Raw genomic sequence first — 23,560 nt, 5'->3', positions numbered from 1 at the left:
CCTCTATTTTTAATTTCTGAAACCTTTCAGTAACTTCCTCCCAGTAAACTCTGTCAATGGAAGTGAGAGGTTCTCAAGGTTAGGCAGTTTAAGGCAAAGCTACATCCATACTGAGGCTGGGACTATAATAGCTGTGCTTTCACTCTGTACAAGATACTGCTCTCTTAACAATTAACCCAGCTTTCTGATTGTAGGAGAAGCCTGTCACTGTTTGGCAATGCCAAATGTATGCGAGAATATTGGTTGCCAATTTACTCACCTTTGCCATTTGGTTCTACTGAAGTCGATGGAATAGAATTACAGAGGTAATTGATACAGCAGCTGAAACTATTGTGTGCATCTAGTAAAGGCAACCCAAAACTCATTTCAACCCCAAATTATCCAAACAATGCTTGTTATAAAATATAAAGAGGACACAGGAAAAGCACATAGAACACTACAGCACAGTACAGACCCTTCGGCCCACAATGTTGTGCCGACATTTTATCCTGCTCTAAGATCTATCTAACCCTTCCCTCCCACATAGCCCCCTATTTTTCTATCATTCATGTAAGAGTCTCTTAAATGTCCCTAATGTATCTGCCCCCACAACCTCTGTCGGCAGTGCGTGCCACACACCCACCACTCTCTGTGTAAAAAAAAAACTTAACCCTGACATCCCCCTTATACCTTCCTCCAATGACCTTAAAATTATGTCCCCTTGTGTTAACCATTGTTGCTCTGGGAAAAGGTCTCTGACTGTCCACTCAATCTATGCCTCTTATCATCTTGTACACCTCTATCAAGTCACCTCTCATCCTCCTTTTCTCCAAAGAGAAAAGCTCTAACTTGCTCAACCTATCAGCACATATGTGGATTAAATTATCTGGATCTATGACTCTAAGAGAGATACAGCACAGAAACAGGCCCTTCAGCCCACGTAGTCTGCACTGACCATCAACCACCCATTCACACTAATCCCATTCTCCCTACATTCTATCAACTCCACAGATTCTACCACTCATCTACACACTAGGGGTAATTTACAGTGGTCAATTAACCCAGCGACAAGCACGGTTTTGGGACTTGAGAGGAAACTAGAACACACAAAGGAAATCCACATGGTCATGGAGAACTTGCAAGTTCCAGTTGGCACCTGAGGTCTGAACCTCGGTCCCTGCCCCTGTGTGGCAGCGGTTCTACCAGCTGCACCATTATTACCGCCCCACAATGACTTGTAAATTAGAAATTGTTTATTAGAGAGATGAAGATTTTTTTTTCACCCAGAGAATGTTAGAAGTGTGGAATTCACTACCTGAATCAGTGGGGGAGGCAGAAATCCTCATCACGCAAACATTACTTGGATGTGTACTTGAAGAGCTGTGACCTGCAAAGTTTACAGACCTAGTGCTGGAAGGTGGCATAGCAGATGCAGAATGGGCTGAGTGGACTCCTTCAATTGTGTAAACTCTCAATGCAAATAACCCAAGTAACTGGAATGACCTCCAAAGCTTCACAGCTTAAAGGTCAGTGAAATTGGTACTGAGCAGTGCTGCCATTTTTTCTGGGTTTGGGGTATGGTGTTGCAACTAAAGTGTAAACTAAAGCAAAAAAACGAGTGGCTGGAGGAACTCAGTGGGTCAGGCAGCATCTGTGGAGGGAAATGGACAGTTGAGACCCCTCATGTGGACTGAGAGTACAAGGACGATAGCAGCCCCTCACCTCTTCATAGTGGCTATCTCCCTTCTACTCTTTCAGTCCAGATGAAGTCCAGTCCACCCTTCATCTGGACTGAAAGAATAGAAGGGTGATAGCCACTGTAAAGAGGTGAGGGGTTGCTACTCTCAGTTCAGATGGTCTCAACCCAAAATGTCGACTATCCATTTCCCTCCACGGATGCTGACTGATCTGTTGCATTCCTCCAGCTGCTCATTTTTGCTCCAGATTCCAGCATCTGTAGTCTCTTATTTTTCCCATGTAAACTCAAGCAAGTTTAGAGTTTTAATATCTATTTTTGAAGACTGTAAATAAGGGTTATATCTTGGCTCTATACTCATTAAAATTTATCTTTAATTATATGAAGATAGATTGTGGGATCTAGCAATGTGCAAATTGGCTACCACATTTACCAAACAGTGATTACATTCCACAAGTATATTGTGGGCTGTAAAAGGTACTTCTTTTAAATGACAATATTTTCCATAGAAATTCACTGAAAATAGTGATTAGAAAAAAATCTTGACAGATATTAATAGTATACAACATAGAGTGAATAAAATATTAATGACAATCTACTGTTGCATTGCATTAATGTAAATGAAGTCCTCTTGTATTATATATTATAAAGCTGGAGTCAATCCAGCTAACATTGTTAAAACTAATAGCACTGGCAGAATTCATTCTCTGTAATTTACATAGCCCAGTAGCAGTATGTAATCAGTAGTTCAACACACCAGACACAAATGAAATATGGCCATTTTTTGATGACTTTTGTAAGCTTCATGAATCAAACTGTAAAACTGTCTTAAAATATATAGATAATGTCTTTTTTTTAGGTCTTTACTAATGGCCAGTATATTGATATTTATATTTATCTCATATTGATAAAATGCTGTGAGATTTTAAATGTATTGCAGGAAATCTTTACCTTATAAACATGACATGGAAGAGTTTGGAATATATTATGACACCCCCCCCCCCCCTATTTTTCATTCCAATAACTGGGATATGGTGGAGTTAATGATGTCTGTCACTGTCATGAATGCTATTTCATGACAGAATATCAGAAGAGATGGCTGAGGAAGAGTAGACTGGTCTATTTTAATTTCCCCCCTCTATAAGTCTCCTGGTGATAAGATGCCTCGTTTCCATGTGCTGTATCCACTGATTAATCAATGAACTGTTTCTGAAATTGAGTCAAGTATCTGGAGAGATGGCTATTCTCAGTATCAGCCACTCAACAGACCTTTTTTAGTATATTACTTATGGAAATCAATCAGATTTTACAATTGCAGCCAGGTTAAATAAAGTTAACCTTCTCTGGAAGTCAAGCAATAGCTATAAACCCATAGTAAAAGTTGTCTCTTGTGCACTTATATAATGCATTTTAAGATCTGATACATCAGTAAGCTATCTGTAACAATACAGGATCATACAATTCTAAACTATCTCTCTCGAAGGGGAATATTGGTCATAAGCTTGGATTCATAGATGTACACAAATGTGGCAAAAACAATGGAAGTTCAAGACTCTAAAGAAACAGAATTTATGTCAAATGACTTTGTTATGGTTTCAAAAAAGTGTGCCCCTTGCAAACTATAATCTCTAATGATTGAAGAAGGCTTGAGGAGAGAGTCATAGGTGAGCACTGAATGCTATGTTAACCTTTGTGAATTTGTCTCTCGTATCATGTATGAGTGAGACTGCGCTGAGATTACAATTAAAGGAACATGGTGCCTTTGCAAGGAACTTAAGTTAAATGAGAAGTAACAGAAATGACCTTTGTTGCATCCTTTTTTTTTCTTAGAGGCAACTATTCCAAGTTATCTCAGTTGCATGGTTCACATAAGTACATACTTGATAGAATTAAAGTGATCTACAATTGTATTTATGCAATACTGTAACAATATAAACATCACAAGTTGCTTTAACATAATTTTGAAGTGAGTTATGTTTGACTAATGTTATGTAGCCAAACATAAAACCTGAAGTAGTTCTGTTACAAGCAGCTTATTCATGAGAAATATTTTCTCCTGTATATGTTTAGTTTGCTCAGAGATATTCAGTGTGTAACAGCAATAATGAGCATGACTACAAGGAAGATAGTCTGTGGATAAAATAAGAACTTTTGAGTGTAATGCTGCAATAATATATTAGGACAAGGTTGAAATCAAAGTTATCTCAAATCTGGAATTTTGATGATTATAATCAAGCTTTGAGCCATTCTCGAGGAAGAAGTGTTGCTTTAAAGAAATTGGATTTGAAAAAGAAACACATTCTATAAAAAGCAGGATATTTGGGAATACATAAATGCATGATTTTCTAAAGGTCAGTTTTTAAATCAATCACAAATAACAATATAATTTTACTTCAGGGAACATTGTAAGGAATAATATGACTTTATAGGACAGGTCAGTGAAAAAATAAGAAGCTAAACTTCATCCAAACTCTCATCTGACTCATTCTGAACTAAGGTATGGATAGCCATGTCTAGTGGAGTCATCTTACCATAATAATTATGTAAGATTAATGAAGGTAAGTTTACAGGACCTCTTGGATCAGTTGGCTCACATTCTATAAAAAATAGTCTACATTGTACACAGGAGACGCAAATCATTGGCATTTTACTAATACTCTTGGATAGCATTATCACGCATATTTAAGGAAGCATTGAAATTTTTAAAAATAGCATGACATCTGATTGTGACACTCCCTAATTCAAAAAATATGGAATCCATGTCATTGAATTATGGATTTAATATAGAGTGACAATTAAACACACAAAGGATTATATCATCATCTTCTGGGAAATTACTCTCTATTTATAAAGGCACATCTTTTAAACAAGTTTGCTTCTATTTTAAACTTTTGTTTCATTTTAATCCACTGCAATCATACTACGTATTTTCATTGCCCCATATCACGTTGATCCGAGCTCCAATTCACAGTTCTACTTGAGTACAGAGAGGGAAAGTAATAGGGGTGGGTATTCCTCTCTGTTGTCTTTGGCAAAGGTAGAGTTTGTGGACAACATGAGGAAGGAAAACCTTCAAGTCTCTATCATCAATAAACATCCAAAGTACTTCCTTGGTGTCCTTGGCAGTACAATGTAGACTCGACATTGGTAATAGGTTTCACTGGGATACAGAAAGGAAGAGGGGAATCCCAGTCTCCCAGCTTACCTCGGTTATAAAATAATCACTGGTTTGCTCCATGTGTGTCTATATAGGTAGGTGGGTGGGAGGGAGGGGAATGGTTGAGTGTCTTGTGGTGGGTAACCCTTGAAGATCAACTCAGCCTTTTTTTTTGTCTAAAGGGCTCATTGCCAACAACTAGTGGCAGGTCTGGGCTCCAGCCATGGGGCATGGCATTGCAAGGGGTGCATCCTACAAAATAAACTGTCACGCACAAGGAAGCAGAAGGCCTCCTCTCTGATATTCTGTAAACATCGTCACCAGAGATCTTTCAATTAGATCTTGGCTGACCTATACCTTAGCTCCATTTACCCAGTTTAGGCCATATACCTTGCTATTCCATATCCTGGTGAAAGGCTTCAGCCAACAGCCCAGCCCATAGTCTTGAGGAAAACAAAGCACAAAAAAAATGTCAATTTGAGTTCTGTGTTTTGATGGATTGCTCAGTACTATGAATTTAAAATTTATTTTAAAACTGTCAAAATAGAATTAGATGTCCCTATTTTACCATTTGTCTGCAATTTTAACATGCAAATTTACACAAGAACAGAAGAAAATGGAGCAGGAGTAGGCCGCCTGGCCCCTCAAGCCTGCCCTGCCATTCAATATGAACATGATTGATCTGTCCCAGGCCTTACATCCTGTACCAGTACCACATAGCCCTCAATTCCCTTATCTTTCAAAAAATTATCTACCTGCTCTTCAAATGCCTCCAGTAATCTAGTCTCCAGAACCCTTTCAGAAATTTTCCATAGTCTGGAAGAATAATCGGTTTTAAATGAATGACTACTCCCTTGTAATGATGTCCCCTCTTTTGAGGCTCTCTCATGACATGGTGGAAACATTTCAACATGTACCATGTCATGAGCACTTAGGATCTTGTATGTTTTAATAACATTACCCCTCATTCTCCTAAACTGCAGAGAGATTAAAATAAAACAGTTTAGTATCAGGTTTTAGTATTTTTGTATTAACACTTATTGCTCCACAACTATATACATTTCAAATGAAATGGTAGGCAACACATAAATCACCACAATTCACTTGTACTGGTACCTGCAGAAACATACCATGGACAGCACTATAAAAAAATGCCAATGTTAACATTGCTGCAATAGTAGTTTTAAAGCATAACCATAATTCTGTCCAAGGATTCCTCCAATTAATTAGATAATACTAATTTGTCATTTGCTTATCACATCACAAGAGTTGGCCATTCAACCCATCAGATCCACACCAGCTCCCAGATGAGATATCCCATCAGTCCCTTTCCCCTCCTTATTTCCCTACAGGCCTGTAACTTATTCCCTCTCACATGCCCATTAATTCCCCTGGTCAGAATCAAAAGAAAAGAAAAACATATATTTTGAGATCACTCTGTACATCAGAGACACGGTGTGAAAACAAATAGGTTCCATAACCTGAACCGCATTGATTGCACTCTGGATTATGAACACATTTTTGCAATAAATAAAGTTTGTCTTTACCAAGTCTTCTCTGCTCCCTAGTTTGGTATAGCTGCACATTACAGTTAAGAAAAAGAAGGTAAAAGAAAATCCTCAATGTCTTTTTTTTTGTAATTAAGAGTTTGGTCACCTTTATTTTTAAAGGTGTACTGTTAATTACCATAAAGATAATAAGAAAAGAAATTGTGTAGATGAATTGTGCTGGCTGATGTTAATGGCTCATGGGAAGAAAAGGCTGGAAAAATTAAAGTGCTATCTCTTTGCAGATTAATTTCATTTTACGGACTGTATGATAGAGGAAATATCCAGCTTGTAAGTCAAAAAATCATTCATAAGCAAAACAGAGATTTAAAATCATTCAGTATGGGAATAGAAATATAATAACCTTTGCAATAAAGATGTTCTTGATGAACTTCAAAAGTCGTCTTGCCATTCTCCTTGTAGAGAAGCTACCCTTTATTGTACTTAGATCATGAAGTGATGTCACCTTAGAAGTTGTGGTCCAAATCACATTCCTCATTGTTTCTTTAAAGATACTTAATATCCTTTAAGGTCTGCATGTCATCAGTCGCTTGCATTTCTGCAACAGCTTTTGTCAATTGTTAACATTTCATCCAATGAACTCTCAGTGAAAGAATTTTGAAGCAATGCAACCATTTCTAAATGTTTGTTTCTGTATCAGAATATCCCTTCACAGGAATGTAGAGATGAAATCTTGGTTAAATTACCTTTTGCTGCAACATAAAAAATGCTCAAAACCTTTGAGTCTTTTCCACAGTTGAGGAATAAAAGTGTCTCTTGGCCTTGTTGAAGATGATCTTTCTTAGGAAATCTTGATTAATATGTGCTTTTAATTCTGTTTATGAAGCAGGGCACTCACAGTATTCCGATGCTGGCTGCTTCCTCCCATGAGAAAGTTAATGGATTAATTAAACCATCCTCTTGGCCGCATAGCAGTCAGGCTTCAATGATATTTACAGAAGGCTTGTTCTTCGGAAACTGAATAAAAGGATGAAATTGTTATTTTAAACAGTATTTCATTATCACATGATGTTGTCAGGACTGGCTTTACAAATATGGATGATCTGTTTGATGCTTAGCCATTGGATAGCTCTTGTGAATTTAATACTTAAGATAGTTCATGAAGGGCAAAGCAAAATTCCATTTGTTTGGAGATTCTTCCCTGAGATGATAACTTATCATTACAATACTACAGAACAATAGGAAGGCATTCTACCCACAAAGTTTGTGCTGGAAGGTATCACAACCTGGTTAGTGCCATTCCAATCATTTCCTTTCACAATTGTAGACTGAACTGACCACAACATAGAAAACAGGAGCAGGAGTAGGCCACACAGACCTTCAAGCGTACCCCCATCATTCAATATGAACATGGTTGATTTGCTTAAGTCCTCTTCTGTGCCCTCAACTCCCTGATCGTTCAAAAATGTACCTACGCCCTCTTTAAATACCCCCAAGATCTTGCCTTCACAACCAAAGGTTTCAGGCTTTCTAATTAAAAACAATATTTTTAATGCACTAATTTATTCCCCCTTTGGGTTCATATGGACATGTGCCATTACACACTTTCTCAGTATGAAAGTTAGATAACCTGGAACCTGCACTACTATTAGCTGAAAAGATACTTATGTCTGAATGCCGGCATTAGGCCTGGAATCACCAAGCATTCTCCTAATACCCAGTTATGTACATTAGACAGATAACCTGACTTTACTGAACAATTTTCAGATCTAGGGCAGATCAATACAAGCAGTAAGAAACTCAAATTTCCCTAGTATGGAATAGAAAGCAGAAGTCACAGTATCTTGAAGAGCTGCTTTAATTATTCCCTTTTCTATCAATTGCACCAGATGGCAGCTTTAGCCATTTTGTTTTTACGCTTAGCTAAGTAGAGCACAACACATATCTAATTTTCGAACTGCCATAACAATTATGATTCATGTGCAACCAAGATACACACAATAAAAACCTTCAATGTTTACACAGATCCTTCTTATGTTTGTTGATAAAGTGATTGCATCAGTGATAGAAAGAGCATTATTTTGGCTGCCACATTAGCAACATTGCCACAAACTGCATACCCTTTGCATTATCAGTTTAAACAGTTAATGTCTTGCAATTAAGTCCATTTCTTTGAACTCGCAGAAGTTTTTTTAACAAATTGTCTTTATTCTGTATAATTCAGTACAATTCACAGTCAACTGATCTTAATATAAAAAATGAAGTGCTTGTTGCTGTTTCTCAGCCTACATTTTGACAAACTCAATAGCTTAAATTGCCACAGAGGGCAGTGGAGGCCAAATCATTGGGTGCATTTAAGGCAGAAGTTGATAGGTTTTTGATTGGTAAAGGGGTTAAGGGTTATGGGCAGAATGTGGGAGAATGGGGTTAAAAAGATCAGCCATGATTGAATGGCGAAGCAGACTCGATGGGCTGAATAGCCTAATTCTGCCCCGATATCTTACGGTCTCATGGTCTTAAATGTTGATGTACCTACTCCTAAGTACTGGGGAATTCTTAAAATTTTATTTGCTTATTTGAAAATTTGCATTGTTTTTTAAATAAACACTTTAGACTAGAAGCTTTCAATGTGTGAAACCTCATTGCTGTGGAAAGTGCCTGTGTCAGTTTGATGCTTGGTCTGGAGCCTTTGTCACTTCAGTGAAAGGGAAGCCCAAGGTTTGTGTGAGGTAGAACAGGCCATACCCATGCAATTGGGTATGTTGTCCATTCCCCTGCAAGCTCCTGCCCTTCTTCAGAATGGTGATCAAGAGGTAATGTGGTGGTCAGCATATTGGGAGTGGGGGGAAGATGATCACCACCAAACACCAGGGATTGGGAAGAGGATCCCAATGGTAAGAGATCAGCAGGGGCGATAAGATCATTGGTGGAGATGCTGATCAGCAAGATAGGAGGAAAAAGAAACCCATCTTAATGAAGATACACAGCTTCAGAGTCACCAGTAATGTCCAGGTGAATGTCTTAGTATTCAAGGCTTGTGCCATTCACAGGCCCCAGAAGTGTGGTTGGATTTTGTACAAATGACATGACACAGGTGTTTTCTCCTTGATGTCTCTGCAACTGTCCAGCAGTGTCTGTAACTGGATCACATTTATAAAAGTGCGCTACTAGCACACAAAGTTCTAAACATAAGCTTTGCAGAAAATTCTCTTGTGTGAGGAATTAAAAGTTGGCATTACTTGAGAGAATTTTTGTGTTATTATCTTTTAAGAATTTTTCATTCTGGAAATAATAGCTTAAATATCCTAGGGCAATGTTGAAAGATTTTCTGTTTATGTAAATAGTTTATCTTTGGTTTTCCAGAGAGATTGTGAGGTCATTACTTTTCATAGCAGTACAGCCTTTTTGAGAGAATTCATTCTTTCAATCCTTCGACACATGCTGATTTACTCACTGCTCTTGCCACTGTAATAACACAAACAATTGGCAGAGCTTCTGGTTAGGTATATGGCATTGTTGTTGGGTACTTTCTTAAAGTTCTCCTACTGCACAACTGCAAATCTGCAGGTATCTGTCACTTTATTTCTCCACAATGGTTTCTATTGAACCTCTAGCAAAGTAAATTCTTGGATTATGTTTCAGAAGTCTGTACAAGGAATGTGCCAGTGTATGCAAATGGTCTCAGATACAAAAATTATGTATAAATTAAAGGTGGCTTCATCTCAAAATATGTAAAACCTGTGCCACAATGCACTTTGCAAATTATATTATGTACATATTATATAAATACACATATAACCTCTTCACAAGATTATCTCTTATGTTGATCCCGCACATAACAATGAGAAGTCTCCTCACATTTACAGGATTTATTATAGATCTGTCATTCTGCCTCTAGTACGGGGAGTTGGATCCAATAGTATAGAAACATAAAGTGGTGGAATACTCAGCAGGTCAGGCAGCATCTGTGGAGAAAGGAATAGAGTTAACATTTACCTGAAATGTTAACCCTGTATCATTCTCTGTAGAGGCTGCCTAACATGCTTGACAGTTTTCAGCATTTTCTGTTTTTAAATCAGATATCTCATACCCATAGTATTTTGCTTTTGATGTAAGAGAATGGAGAACTGGTTCACGGAATTTCAGAATTCAAAGTAAGTAAGTGCAAGAAGAATGTCTCTCTAATTATGGAAGGAGGTGGCCTTTCATTCATCTCTTTCTTCCAGAAGGATGAAATTACAGCATCCAGTTGTTTCCAAAACCACCTACATGTTGTGCAATATTGTACAGACCTATATACAGGGATTGAAATTGTAACATGGGGTAACTGCATTGTGCTGCACAATATAAAAGCAGCTTTAAATGATTCAAATTTTTACCTTCACATAGATCCAGGAGATATAATGCAAATGCTTGTTACTCTTCTGCATATCAGTCTAGAATTTGCCCTACCACAGCCTGGGCCCATGCCTCTGATCTGCTGCTCTAATTTATTCTGAAACAATGTATTAGCTTTCAAAGCATTTCCAAGACTATACATCAGTGATGCCAGTTTCATAATATGTAAATATTTTAATCAATTTCCTTAAAAATCATAAGCCAAGACTATCATTATTTTTCTCTCCCTGTACCTATTAATCAGGCTATACAATGCCAGAGTACGTGTACATTTCCTTGTGTACAAAGTGGATGACAATGCTGTAATTAGCACTGAAATACACAACCAAAGAAACACTGCTGATCTAGTCTGCATAAGTGTCCAATGGAACTGACTGTTGTGATTCCTGCAAGGGTCAAATTCAGGATGATCTACAATGCCTTGTCCTGTTGTACAATAAATGGATTCACCTCACTGTACTGCACGTTTTGCCTGTAAACAACAGCTTGGATTTGTACCGTAGTATAGGTGTAATAAGAGCTCCCAAGGCATTTCATAGGAATGTTATCAAACAAATTTCACACTGAGCATCTGTTGTATTATAGCATATGACCAAATGCTTAGTCAAAGAGATAGATTTTATGGCTATTAACCAAGGGATATTGGTTGGAGAATATTCAGAGACAACTGACTGAAGGTAAAATTGGCTATGCGACGTATTTATTTCTGCTTTTATCCACCATTTGCATTTCATATGAATGGCAAAATAACATCTTAAAGCTGTGAATTACACTTTCATGAGCTAAGTGTTCTTCATTTGCCATGGTTTGTCTATATTGTTTCCTTCTGGTGTGATCTCTAGCTCTTTTCCTTGCTGGAATCCATCCTAGTTTGAGCTGTTGTGACAGAACCAAACCTTGCCAAAACAGCAGTATTTGTCAGTATGTGACAACATATCAAAATGTGTTAGGAGCTAACTGTGAGGATTTTTTTCCATTGTTGCTTGCTGTTGCTTCTGTCACAAATGAGATCTTTGCTGAGATTCTCAGTAATTGTTTCTTAGGCTGAGTATTTTAAGGATCACCTCCTAAACTACATTTTAAAATTTAAAATTTGCCAGGGACATTTTTTTGCAAGGTAAATACATGAAGTAGTTAAATTGGATCGCTCCAGAAAACAGGCACAGGGTTTGCAATGTGTAATTAAACCATGCTGAATCAAACTGGTGAAGGTAGTATATAAACGTAGCATGATTGTAGCATCTTGCTCAGTGCACTGTTAAATTGACTGGTGCCGCAGAAAGGGAGTTTAAGTTAGAGAGTAGCAACACTGGCTGAAATTATTCCATACTACTGAAAGGAAGGCTGCTCCTTTTAAAGGGGAGGAGAGGTGTAGTTTCGAACACTGATGTGAGTGAGGGCTACAGCACAGCATGGACAACTACAGGCTCCACACTTGCCTGCTGTTGAACTGGACGCTTAGTGAGAGAGATGACAATGACTAGACGTGCAGTTTACCAATGAAGGAGAGGAGCATGGGGAAAAAGGGGGGCAGGAGACTCAAGTTCCTCCAGGGCCACACAGTGAGAACAGTGGAAGATGGTAGCTCAGCAGGCGATGGTCTGGAGCCATGTGTCGAAAAAATGGATGCAGTTTTGCAAACCTATGACAAGGACAAATGGTTAAGGGCAGGGAGTGCACCTTCAAATGGCACTTCCCACCAACTCTACCCCTAGCCTCACACTGTGCTCAACACACCACTTGACCACCCTCATAAGCCAACAATACCTGTCAATCAGGTATTCATATATATATATATATATATATATATATATATATATATATATATATATATATATATATAATCAGGTATTCATATATACGTGAGACCAAACCCCCACAAACACTTTGGTGCCACAAGATTCATTCTCATATTTCAAAGTCTGTGCACACTGCAGCACATCACATTGAGCACTAACTCACTTCCTCTTCCTTCTCTTTGGGAAGACAGGGTAGGACATAATCTCTGGCAGTGGCAGCTAGTATCACATAACCATTCTTATTCTATGAATATCCCAAAGATAAGGCTGCAGCAAATTGGAGTGGCACATTGCTGGGGCTCTGACCAATGAGGATGCTGAAACTTATGGAGATGAATGAAAACATATCTCTAATTCTCCTCCTTGCATCCTACTTCCTCCTTACTCCACAAGCTGAAAATAATGTAAGAATTCATCTATCCTACAGAGTAAAGGTCAGATGTGCTGCTATTTGACTTTAGAAAAATCAGCATATGTATCTTTCTTATTGACATCTTATACAGTTCAATCTTTAGTTTTTAAGTAAATCTGGAGTTAATATTTTCCTGAAGACTTTCTACAAACCAATAAATCCTATTGAATGCATCCAAACTGAAGCAATAAAAGCAGAGGGGACAGAAGAAGTTCACGTGAAGGCCTTCACACCTGCTGCTCTGGGGAAGGAGGTGCAAGACAATTAATCCATTCTAAGGCACTCTTGAACTTGCCTTTAATTACTCCTTGTGGAAAAGCAGCTCTCCTGTCTGTGGTGATATTGCTAGGGATTGACCAGCCAGATGGCAGAAAATCAAGGCAGTGAGTTTAAGCATTCTGTTTCCCATCACTAATGTGTCAGCAGCTGATGAACAACAGGAACCAGGATACAGTGAAAACAGGAAGTTTGGTAAAAGAGTCCATAGCAATATGAGGAAAAAAGTAGTTTACATCCCAAGTTTTCATGATCTGCAGTGCACTGCCCTAAAAATGTGATGGAAGATGATTCATTGGTATCTCTCAAAGGGGAACTTGCTCACAACTTGAAAGGGCAAAATAATGCAGGGTAATTTGGCAAGATCAAGGGAGTGGCATTGATTGGATGGCTTTATCAGAACAGGCATGATGGGCTAATGCCTCTTCCTGTGTCATTTCATTCTATGATGCTGTGATAATTGTATGTCAACTTAAATTAATTGGGGAAAATGTGAAGAGCACAAATCTCCCAGGTGAAAGAAACCATACTAAGGCAACAATATTGGTTGTGTCTCAAGCAGTAACACTCTCACTTCTGATTCAGAAGGTTATTGATTCAAGTCCTACTCTTGAGTACGATAAAATAAGTTGAGGGTCCAGTGTGTTGCTGAGGGATTGCTGCATTGTAAAAGGTACTGCCATTTGGAAATGTGGTTTAGTTAGAAATGTGTCCATTTTCAAATGTACCAAATATAGAATCCACCGGATATTGTCCTCCATTTCCAAATTCTGGTTCCAATGACTACATTGTGTATTTGGGCTACATAATATAGAAAAATTTTGTTTTGCCCATTAAACTGAGAGATATTTCATGGGCCTGAGGATCCTGAAAGGACCCATGGCACCACATGAAGAAGGACAGGAGAATCATCCTCAGTATCCCTCGATCAACATCAAATAAAACAGATAAACTGGTTTTTCATCACACTGCTGGTTAGGGAATTCTGCTGTACACAAATTGGCTGTGTGTTTTCTACAATACAGAGGTACTGCATTGGTTGTAGAACACTTTGAAATGTCAGAGGTCATAAGTGCCAAATAAAACATATTTGACTTTCTTCATAATTTTTACAACTTAGGAAGTAGTTCACCAGTTGATAATAAGCACATTATCAAGCAAAATTGACCAGCCAGGAAACAGTATAGGAAGGTATAATATTTATCATCCTTAGTAAGGAAAATTGAATACTGAAACTCCTTTTCTCAACATGCTGTAGAAAGTTTGCCCTTTTTTAATGATGCCAATAATTAGTGCATCCCGGCAACAGATACTGGAATTAAGACTCCCAGTGCTGTTACCCAACATTCACAAGTTTGTTGCTGGTATTCCTTTTGACAAGAAAAGCCCTTTTCTGGAATGTGTGAACTGTTTTGTTGATGATGTGTAATCTTGCTTAAGGAATCAGAGTCAGGTTCTCAGGTGAAGAGTAAGGAGAAGCTTGACAATCTACAAAGTGAAGATATGGAAGTTTTGGGATTGAAATTATTCTTCAGCAGTAACACCATCTGCTGCCATGGCAACCAGTTTGCATAGTGCCACTTAAGCCAGTGTAGAAGTGTAGTCCAAATGATACACCACCAAAGACTAGTTTGATTACCATTTTCACTCCTGTCAGTAGGAAAAACTATAGACAGTCTTTAACAGTGTTGTCAAGGCTACTAGGATAATTAAAATCAGGGCCAGCTTATCTCCAGGCCAGTGTAAATTATAACTTCATCATTGTTCCAGGCTGGAGATCTTAACTTATTTAACAAAGTGACTAATCTTCCTAAATATTTATTTGGGGAGCAGTGATCATAATACTGTTTAGAATATTTATAGAAAAGGACAAGGATAAAGCATAAAAATACTTAACCAGAGGAAGTAATTGTGTGGGGACTAATTACTGTGAGTTGAAAAGCAAACTCACCCAACAGATAAGAACCAGAAACTAGAAGGAAGGATAGTAATTAGACAATGGGAGCACCTCACAGAGGAGATGGTTCAGGTACAGAGTAAACAGCAAGCTCTGAGGGTGAAAGTAAGGGCACCCTAAGATATAACTGTCCGATGACAATATTTAGAGGTGGAAATTTGTTATTGATTGCTTTAATTAAAATGGCAAGATTATCAGTTGCCGGTTGTCCTCACCTGCTGCACATTAAAGCTAAACATGGGGTGAATACTCTTGATTTGCTTTCGCTGGGAAAGAGAATGTTACCAGTGTAGATGAATGGAAGAGACAGTGGTAATCTTGGCTTAGATAAAAATAACTAAACAGGAGGTATATAAAAGACTGACAATCTTCAAACTAGAAAATTAAAGAGACCAGGTAGCATGCATTCTAGAACTAAAAGAAATAATGGTTGAAATTCTGCAGAGTCTGCACACAATCTTGCAAACCTGCTTGAAAACAGGGGAGGTCCCAAGTGATTTCTGGATTGTAATTACTACAACATCTGATGGAAAAAGAAAGGAGAGATACACCCAGTAACTGCACCACTGTTGGCCCATTGCCTTTGGTGGAGAAACCTCTAATTTCTGGTTGCCTCTCACGTACATTCTCCGCCTCCCTCTCATTCTGGTCTTTGTCCTGAATCTCTTGCACTGCTTCATTGCAGATCAGAAACAACAGCTCACCTTCCAACGATGCTCTTTGCAGACTTCCAGAACTAATGGTTAGTGCAACATCTTAAGAAAAATGCATTTTTTGGCATTTTTACTCCAAGCATATGTAATTCCTTCAACATTTCTTTGGTAATTTCATATGACCTAGACTTTTGTTATCTCACACTATCACTCTTTTTATCTTTTAATCTCTTCCTTCACCCCAAGATAGACCTTCCCTTTTTCCTTGTACTCCCACTCCTACCCCTTCTACATTATAAACCCTTTTTTCCCTCTATTTCCAGGTCTGATGAAGGTTCAGCAACTTTAAAAAAGACAAACTCCGTTTGTCTCAGTTTGTCATGAGCACTGAATTTCCCAGTCTTCCTTTCCGACTCCTACTGGATCACCGAGGCTCTCTTACCCCTTTTTCCTTACATGTTCCACCTATCACCCACCCGCCTGTCTCTGTACTCCTCCCCACACTCCCCTTTCCACCAGGCTCCATCTGCCCATCACCCCTCACTTCACCTGGTTCCACTGATCACTTACCAGCCCCTGCCTTATCCCTCCCTCCCACCTCTTTACACTGGCTATCTTCCCTCTACACTCTGAGTCCTGATGCAGGTTCTCAAACCGAAATGTAGACCATCCCTTTGCCTCCACAGATGCTGCTTGACCCACTGACTTCCTCCAGCAGTTTGTGTTTCCATAATTGCTGTCTGAATCTGTTGAGAATGGCCAGACATGTTCATTCAGGTTTTGATGTACAGAGGGATCTTGGGGTCCATGTCCATACCTCCCTAAAAGTGGCAATGCAAGTAGGTAGAGTGGTAAAGAAGGCATATGGCATGCTTGCCTTCATTGCTAGGGATATAGAGTACAAGAGTCAGGAAGTCATGTTGTATTTGTATAACACTTTGATCAGGCTGCACTTGGAGTATTGTGTGCAGTTCTGGTTGCCCCATTACAGGAAGAATGTGAAGGCTTTGGAGAGGCCTCAGAAGATACTTAACAGGATGCTGCCTGGATTAGAGGGTATTACCTGTAAGGAGAGGTTGGACAAGCTTGGCGGGTTTCCTCGGCGGGTCAGAGGTTGACTGGAGACTTATAAAATTATGAGAGGCATAGGCAGAGTAAATAACCAGACTCTTTTTCCCAAGGTAGAAATGTAAAGTACTAGAGGGCATGGTTTTAAGGTGAGACGGGGAAAGTTTAAAGAGGATGTGCGGGGATTTTTATTACACAGAGTGGTATATGCCTGGAATGCGCTACCAGAGGTGGTAGTGGAAGCAGATACAATAGTGGCGTTCAAGTGGCTTTTAGACGGGCACATGAATATGCAGGGGAAGGGATATGGACCATGTGCAAACAGAAGGGATTAGCTTAATTTGGCATCATGATCAGCACAGACATGGTGGGCCGAAAGGCCTGTTCCTATGCTGTGCATTCTAATGTTTTATGTTTTCAGTACCTACAGTACTTTATTTTGTATATTTGAGGGTAGCAGAAGGCTTTTTAATACAGACATTGATTGTAAAAGTAAGGAAATTATGCTAAAACTTTATAAACCGTGAGGTAGCTCTCAGCTGAGGAATTGTATTCATTTCTGTACAAGAGACTTTAGGAAGCTAGATCTAAATCTTAGTGGGACATACACTGCACTCTTACCACATTATCACTGAAACAAATCTGTAGCATATATCTTGTAATCTAATAACATAACTGTCAAACAAACCAAGGAATGACAAACTTCAGCTATACAGTTAGGACCAAGAAACTGAGAAAGATGAGAGTTGTTCCAAATTGTAAACAGTTGCGTTAAGAGTAAATGAGGCAAAGCTGTTTTCAGCTGTGTAAGGATTGGTAACCAGCAGATCCAATTTAATAGCTGGCAACATAATGAGTTGGCCTGATCTGTAGTACTCTCCCTGAAAGCAGATTCAATAATTACCTTCCAAGGAGATGTGATAAATACTAAAAGGAAAATATATGTGACTCTGATGAAAGAATCATGTGTCGGGACTGATTGAATGGCCTTCTCTGCTTTGTATTATTCTGTCACTCTTAATTAGTGTGAGGAATTTACCAATACTTAATGGGTGACCACAGTTGATTGACAAACAACTTACCTCAAATGGAGGTTAGAATTTCTGTGGGTTGAAATAAAATTTCAGCAAATTTGGTGCATTTTTTACTCTTCACCTGAGAATCTTTTCTGATTTTCAGTACTTTTCCCGATGAAGTAAATTCCAAGAAATCATTTGATGTAGATACAGGAGACTGTGATTGTTTTTTTTAATCAGATGATGACCTCCAGAGTGTTTTTAATGGATCTAAGAATTAGGATTATTAATCAGTACAGAATTGCTTGTCACTTTTTTAGATTTTTATCTGCACATTAAACTGCTAAATATCATTCCTAACTTTTATGGTTACAATGATTTGTTTCACAGCTATATGACTGGTTTAAAAGTTATATCACTTTATACACTGCAGACATTTAAGGAGGGAAGTGATGACAATAGTCAGAAGTGGAGTGAGAATAAAATCTATGGAAAAGGATTAAAGGATGGCACTGTGAATGAAGTACAGGTTGGAGACTGGCTAAGAGTGGATCAGGAGAGCAGGCAGCAGGTTTCATGGAGGAAATTAATTCAACAAGCCCTGCAGTAGCAATGAGTGGAGGATATGAAAGGAATTAGAGAGAATCTAGCAGAAAAAGACTTAGCTGAGAAGATGGAGTGGGTCACGGAAAGAGAATGTAGTCTATTTTTATTGAACTCAGTTTAACCTTAATAGTCCCTACCCTAATAGCTGTTTAATTCACTAGTGATGGAGATGATGAAGCAGTGCATTGCTAACAATCTAAGGGTATTTGTTAGTTTAGAAGTGATTTGAAACTGTACATTTTTGACATCCACTGATTAAGTCTAGATAATAAAGAGCTCTATTGATATTCATTCCTTTACCTATTATTCATTGAATCCTGTTGAGAGTTTTAGAACAGCAACCACCACACTTGGCAATGAAACATTAGATTTCTTTTAAAAAACATCCTGTGGAGCCAAGAAGAGCAGGAGTGCTCCCCAGCTTCACAAATGAAGCAACTGGCCCAATAGAAACCTGGACGCTGGCTCACTGTAGAGAGGGGTTGGCAAAGACAAACACATATGTTTACAGAAATAGATTGATTGAAGCTGGTACGGTAACAACAAGAAGGTGTTTTATTGAAGTATATGATGCAGTTAAATCAAGTTTACTTTCAATTCAGGATCAAAAACTGCTTGAATATACAGCCAGTGAGTGGCTGATGTGCAAGTTGTTACAATTTCATCATTTTGCTTCTCCCGTACACATTCATTCAGCCTTACTATATGCTGGCATGGTTTTATTTGTTCCAGTATAAACTCTTAGAACGGCAGCCATTTTCTCCTACCTTGCTGCGTAACAGCCCTCCTGTTGGGTGCTCTGGGGTGCTGTATTCTGAGGAGCTCTTGGCTTTGTCCTTATTATTGTTAGGTTCATTGTCTTTTATGATATCATATTGCCTGCAAAACAAAGCTATCACACCTGACAAATAGAAAAGAAGAATCAATTGTCAGTCAGTACTGAGGATGTAGAACTAACTAAACCATGCAGGGAGAGCACGTGTAGAAGAAAAAAAACTAACAGAGCCACATTCCATCTCACATCCATTGTGCTTCATCAGCAAAATTCTTTAGCATCTACTTAACTCATCAATTAGTATTTCTGGTAGTTCTTAAGTACTCAGAGGATAGGGAGTTTATAGATTAATGGATTTTGTTGCTTTGTAGGAAGCAAATTGGCCCATTGCTCCATCTGAGAAAGAGCTGTCCACCTGAGATTGTTTCTTTAGCCCAAGGGAAATGAAACTCAAGCATCAGAGGGGCAAGTTTTTCACACGGAGGGTGGTGGTTATATGGAATGAACTGCCAGAGGAAGTGATACAGATACAATTACAGGATTTAAAAGGCATCTGGATAGAAAGAAGTAGAGGGATACGGGTCTAATGCAGGCAAATGGGATTAGTATAGATAGTCAACATGGTTAGAATGGACGCAGGCCCGTTTCTGTGCTGTACGACCCTATGACTCTCTCTATGACTCTATAACATGACGCAATTGGTCACCTGTAAAATGCCCCTAGTCAGGTCTTTCAGAAATGGGGCAGTGACTTGTACATGTAAATCTATTCAACAGATGGAACTGTCTCAAATGAGCCAGAGGCATTGGCAGCTAAATCACTTGGGCCTTGTTGTTCATAACTCTGTTAACATAGCAGCTGTGACATGGACTTCTGTCCATGAGTGTTTTGTTTATCAAAAAAATTTGCACTGGAATGCATTATCATACTTTTTGAACAAAGCACTGCTGTAATGGATCAACACTGAGATGGTGTTGTGCAGAACAACTTACCACTGGGCGTCTACTACATTAACATCATTCACAAACAATAAGAAGTTGAAATCTACACCTGAGCCATTAGCTCCTGGAAAGGAACAGATGAATTGGTTGAAAGTCTCTAATCCGGCATTCTGTGGTACGGCATGTTTTGAATATGTAGTACAGATCTGTATTAATTAACTGATTCCAACTAAGATCAAATATTGACTAAGATCTGTACTAATCTGTAGCTAATTAACCTTACAGTGCAATTTTTGCAATCTCAGCCCACAACAATTTCAGCCAATAGCATATCCGACAGGGAAACTTTAGGTTATGGACAGATCTTGTAACCCTTATGTGACCCACTAAGAGAAACAACAGTTTCCTGCTCATAAGAAGATGATTGGGGTTAATTTATGTGGTCCAGGTTTTCTGTGGTAAGGCACCAGTCAGGTCCCAAGAGTGCTGGACTAGAGAGAGTTAACCAGTATTCAGACTGTCCAATCTTTGTCAGAATTGACTGGCCCAGTTACAGGGCAGCTGAAATATTGTAAATGACCCAGTATAATTAAAGAAATGGACTGGGCAGTTGCAGAATTAGTGGAGGTAAAGGAAGACATAGGCATAGGTACTGTGAAGGCTTCTGAAGGTGGAGAGAGTAGTAGCAATATGGAGGAGTTTAGTGAGAGAGTTACAGAAAGCAAAGAGCTGGACATCTTAAGGTTCTCTTATTGTTTGGATGTTGGAGAGGAGGCCTTATTGGAGGCCGGGTGCAGAACATCAGTGGGGGTGGAAGAGACTTGAAGAGATAGCGGAATGATTCATATATAAAGTAAGAATTTTAATTTGGTATGCTTGAGATCCCTGTAGGTTAAAGACAGGGTTGCCGGAGAAAATAAGAGGACGTTAATTGCAACATGGGAGATTGGTAATGAGAACATATCAGAAGTGAAACTTAGAGGTGATGAATTAATTAATCAGTTTAGGCACAAGGGAGGCAGTAGGAATGAGTTAGAGATGGTGGGGGTGTAGAATTGCGTACACTAATGATAGATAGGTACCAGGTAGGATTATAAGAGAGATCTAAGTGGTGTAATTGCCTACATATAAAAGATTAGCAAATTTTTAGGTCTACAGGGTTCAGTCTGATCTGGTGACAGGTTAGTAAGCACATGACCCAGATTCAACACACACATCTAATAGTATTTCTGAACAGGATAGTAAAAATATTAAATATTGAACAAAGTGGCTGTAATACTGTTTGCCATATTCTTTAAGTGCACATAAAAGGTTTCTGTATTTGAAAGGTAAAATTCAGACCCTCTCACAGTGCCAGACTGAACAGCAGGCAATGCAAAAACAATGCTGTATTTCCTTGACTGCTGAGAGGATAACAAGTGTAGAACAATCACCCACCTGCCCACATGACTAGAACAACCACAATGATGATCATCTCGCCTGTTCTTAATTGTGTATATCGCCGCTGCAGCATCTTTGTTGTCACCTCATCTGTAAGATAGAGGTTAAATGACTGAGTGACAGATACACAAGATATAATTTATGGGGTCAATTAATAAAACTACATAACTACTGAGAAATCTCTGACCACTTACCATGGAATGACTAAAGTTTCTATTTACATCATGGAGGATAAATATTAAAATATATTGTATAATAATTGCATAAAAATTATTTGTTCAAAATCTGAATATTAGATGTATATAGAGACCTAAAGATACGTTGAAGACTGTTATATACAATTATAAACTGTAGATGTATGTTACAGCTACAGGGAGAATTTTAAAATACTGTAGTTGTTATAACATCAATAAAATGTACACTTTATATGTAGGTTGGTGATTTTGGTGAATTCAGTAAATCCAGTATATTTCCCCTCTAGCCAATACCATGTTAGATTTATCTCCTAATTTCTTCCTCCCCCTGCCTCCTTTTTGTCTCTTCATCCCTCACCATCTGCTTCCCTGTCTTTGGCAATATCTGCTTCCAGGTTTGGCTGCACCCCACCCACAGTGAGGACTGAGGAAACATTAGTGGGACTACGTTGGCTGAACTTTGAAATTTTGATTTTATAAAGAGAGGCAGCGGGAGAGAGATAGAAGAATGCTGAGAATTTCAAGAAGGTTTAATGAAATGGGAAGTTGAAGCAGTATCCTTTTACTGTTTGATATTTTAGTGTAAATGTAGATGCGTGCAAACAGGGATGAAGTACGTGCCAGAAGGTTATTTGTCCATTTAATACTGTTATGGGAATTGTTTTGTTCCAAAAGAATCTGCAAAATTAATAAGACAAGGAAATAAACAGATGTTGTTAAGAGGCAGTCAGGAAAGAGATAATTTAAAAGAGAATGTTAAATCCAATCATTCCTGCCATTAGAGCTTAGTTTCTTTACTTCAGTACAGTGCTGGGAGGAACAGATGTAATACTGATGACTGCCATCAGCACTTACTCACTGCTGCCCTTCTCCACCTACAGTTTGCAGTCCAGCCCAGCATCATTGCCAGCTGCTTTTGAGGGCTCAACGATTCAGGCCACCTACTCACCGTGATTTTGGATGAGGATCAAGTTATAATTTAAAAGGAAGTTTTGTGGATTCACCTTTGGGCTCTTGCTCAGGCTGTGTTGCCCATTTTCTCCAGAACCTAGTGTAAGGCCAAGAGCACTTCCTTGCCCTTGACTCTGCTGCAGAGCCAGGAAGAATGATTAGGATATTAAAATAGCTTATGACTATGCATTTCCAGTTGCTAGAGTCAGGCCTTCCTTTGACTATGGTATATTTGTAAGTAAATAAGACACCATCAGGTTCTTGAACTGACCTGCACAACCCTAATCCTAGCTCAGCAATGGGACACTACAAACCACCCCTTGCACTATCATGGACTTGTCCCTGATTGTGTCTTTTTCTTGCATTAATGTCTTGTTTCTGCACAGTCATTTTTTTTCCTCTTCACTGCCTTGCATAATAGATGCATAGTTTATTTTCCGTGTGTTGTCTGTACCTACGTGCCTGTGATGCTGCTGTAAGCAAGTTTTTGATCGTCAAGCAACAAAGAATCTGCTAGAGGAACTCAGTGGGTTGAGCAGCATCTGTGGGAGGAAAGGAATTGTTGACATTTTGGGTTGAAACCCTGCAGAGTCCTTTCCTTCCACAGATGCTGCTTGACCTGTTGTGTTCCTCCAGCAGATTGTTTGTTGCTCCAGATTCCAGCATCCGCAGTCCTTTGTGTCTCTAAGTTTTTCATTGTACCTGTACCTCACTGTAATTGTGCACATGACAAA

The 23,560-nt window shown here is 38.8% G+C and overlaps 1 protein-coding gene across 2 annotated transcripts in view; it reads right to left on the bottom strand.

Annotated features, from left to right (window-relative positions):
- Nucleotides 1-7,209: 7,209 nt before the first annotated feature.
- Nucleotides 7,210-23,560, bottom strand: part of fndc5a (fibronectin type III domain containing 5a) — a 57,456-nt gene continuing 41,105 nt past the window's right edge. The window contains exons 4-7 of one of the 2 annotated variants that reach the window (XM_052036479.1): nt 21,679-21,771; nt 19,293-19,426; nt 10,199-10,305; nt 7,296-7,357 (exon numbers count right to left, since the gene is read on the bottom strand). In XM_052036479.1, coding sequence (XP_051892439.1) covers nt 10,213-10,305; nt 19,293-19,426; nt 21,679-21,771 — 320 coding nt within the window. In that variant the 3' untranslated portion in view covers nt 7,296-7,357; nt 10,199-10,212. Of the gene's footprint in view, nt 7,358-10,198; nt 10,306-19,292; nt 19,427-21,678; nt 21,772-23,560 lie in introns of both variants that reach the window. The other variant, XM_052036480.1, reaches the window with a different exon arrangement.

This window comes from Pristis pectinata, chromosome 22, assembly GCF_009764475.1.
Source record: "Pristis pectinata isolate sPriPec2 chromosome 22, sPriPec2.1.pri, whole genome shotgun sequence".
Classification (NCBI taxonomy): Eukaryota; Metazoa; Chordata; class Chondrichthyes; order Rhinopristiformes; family Pristidae; genus Pristis; species Pristis pectinata.
This window is presented reverse-complemented; position numbering and strand designations above follow the sequence as displayed.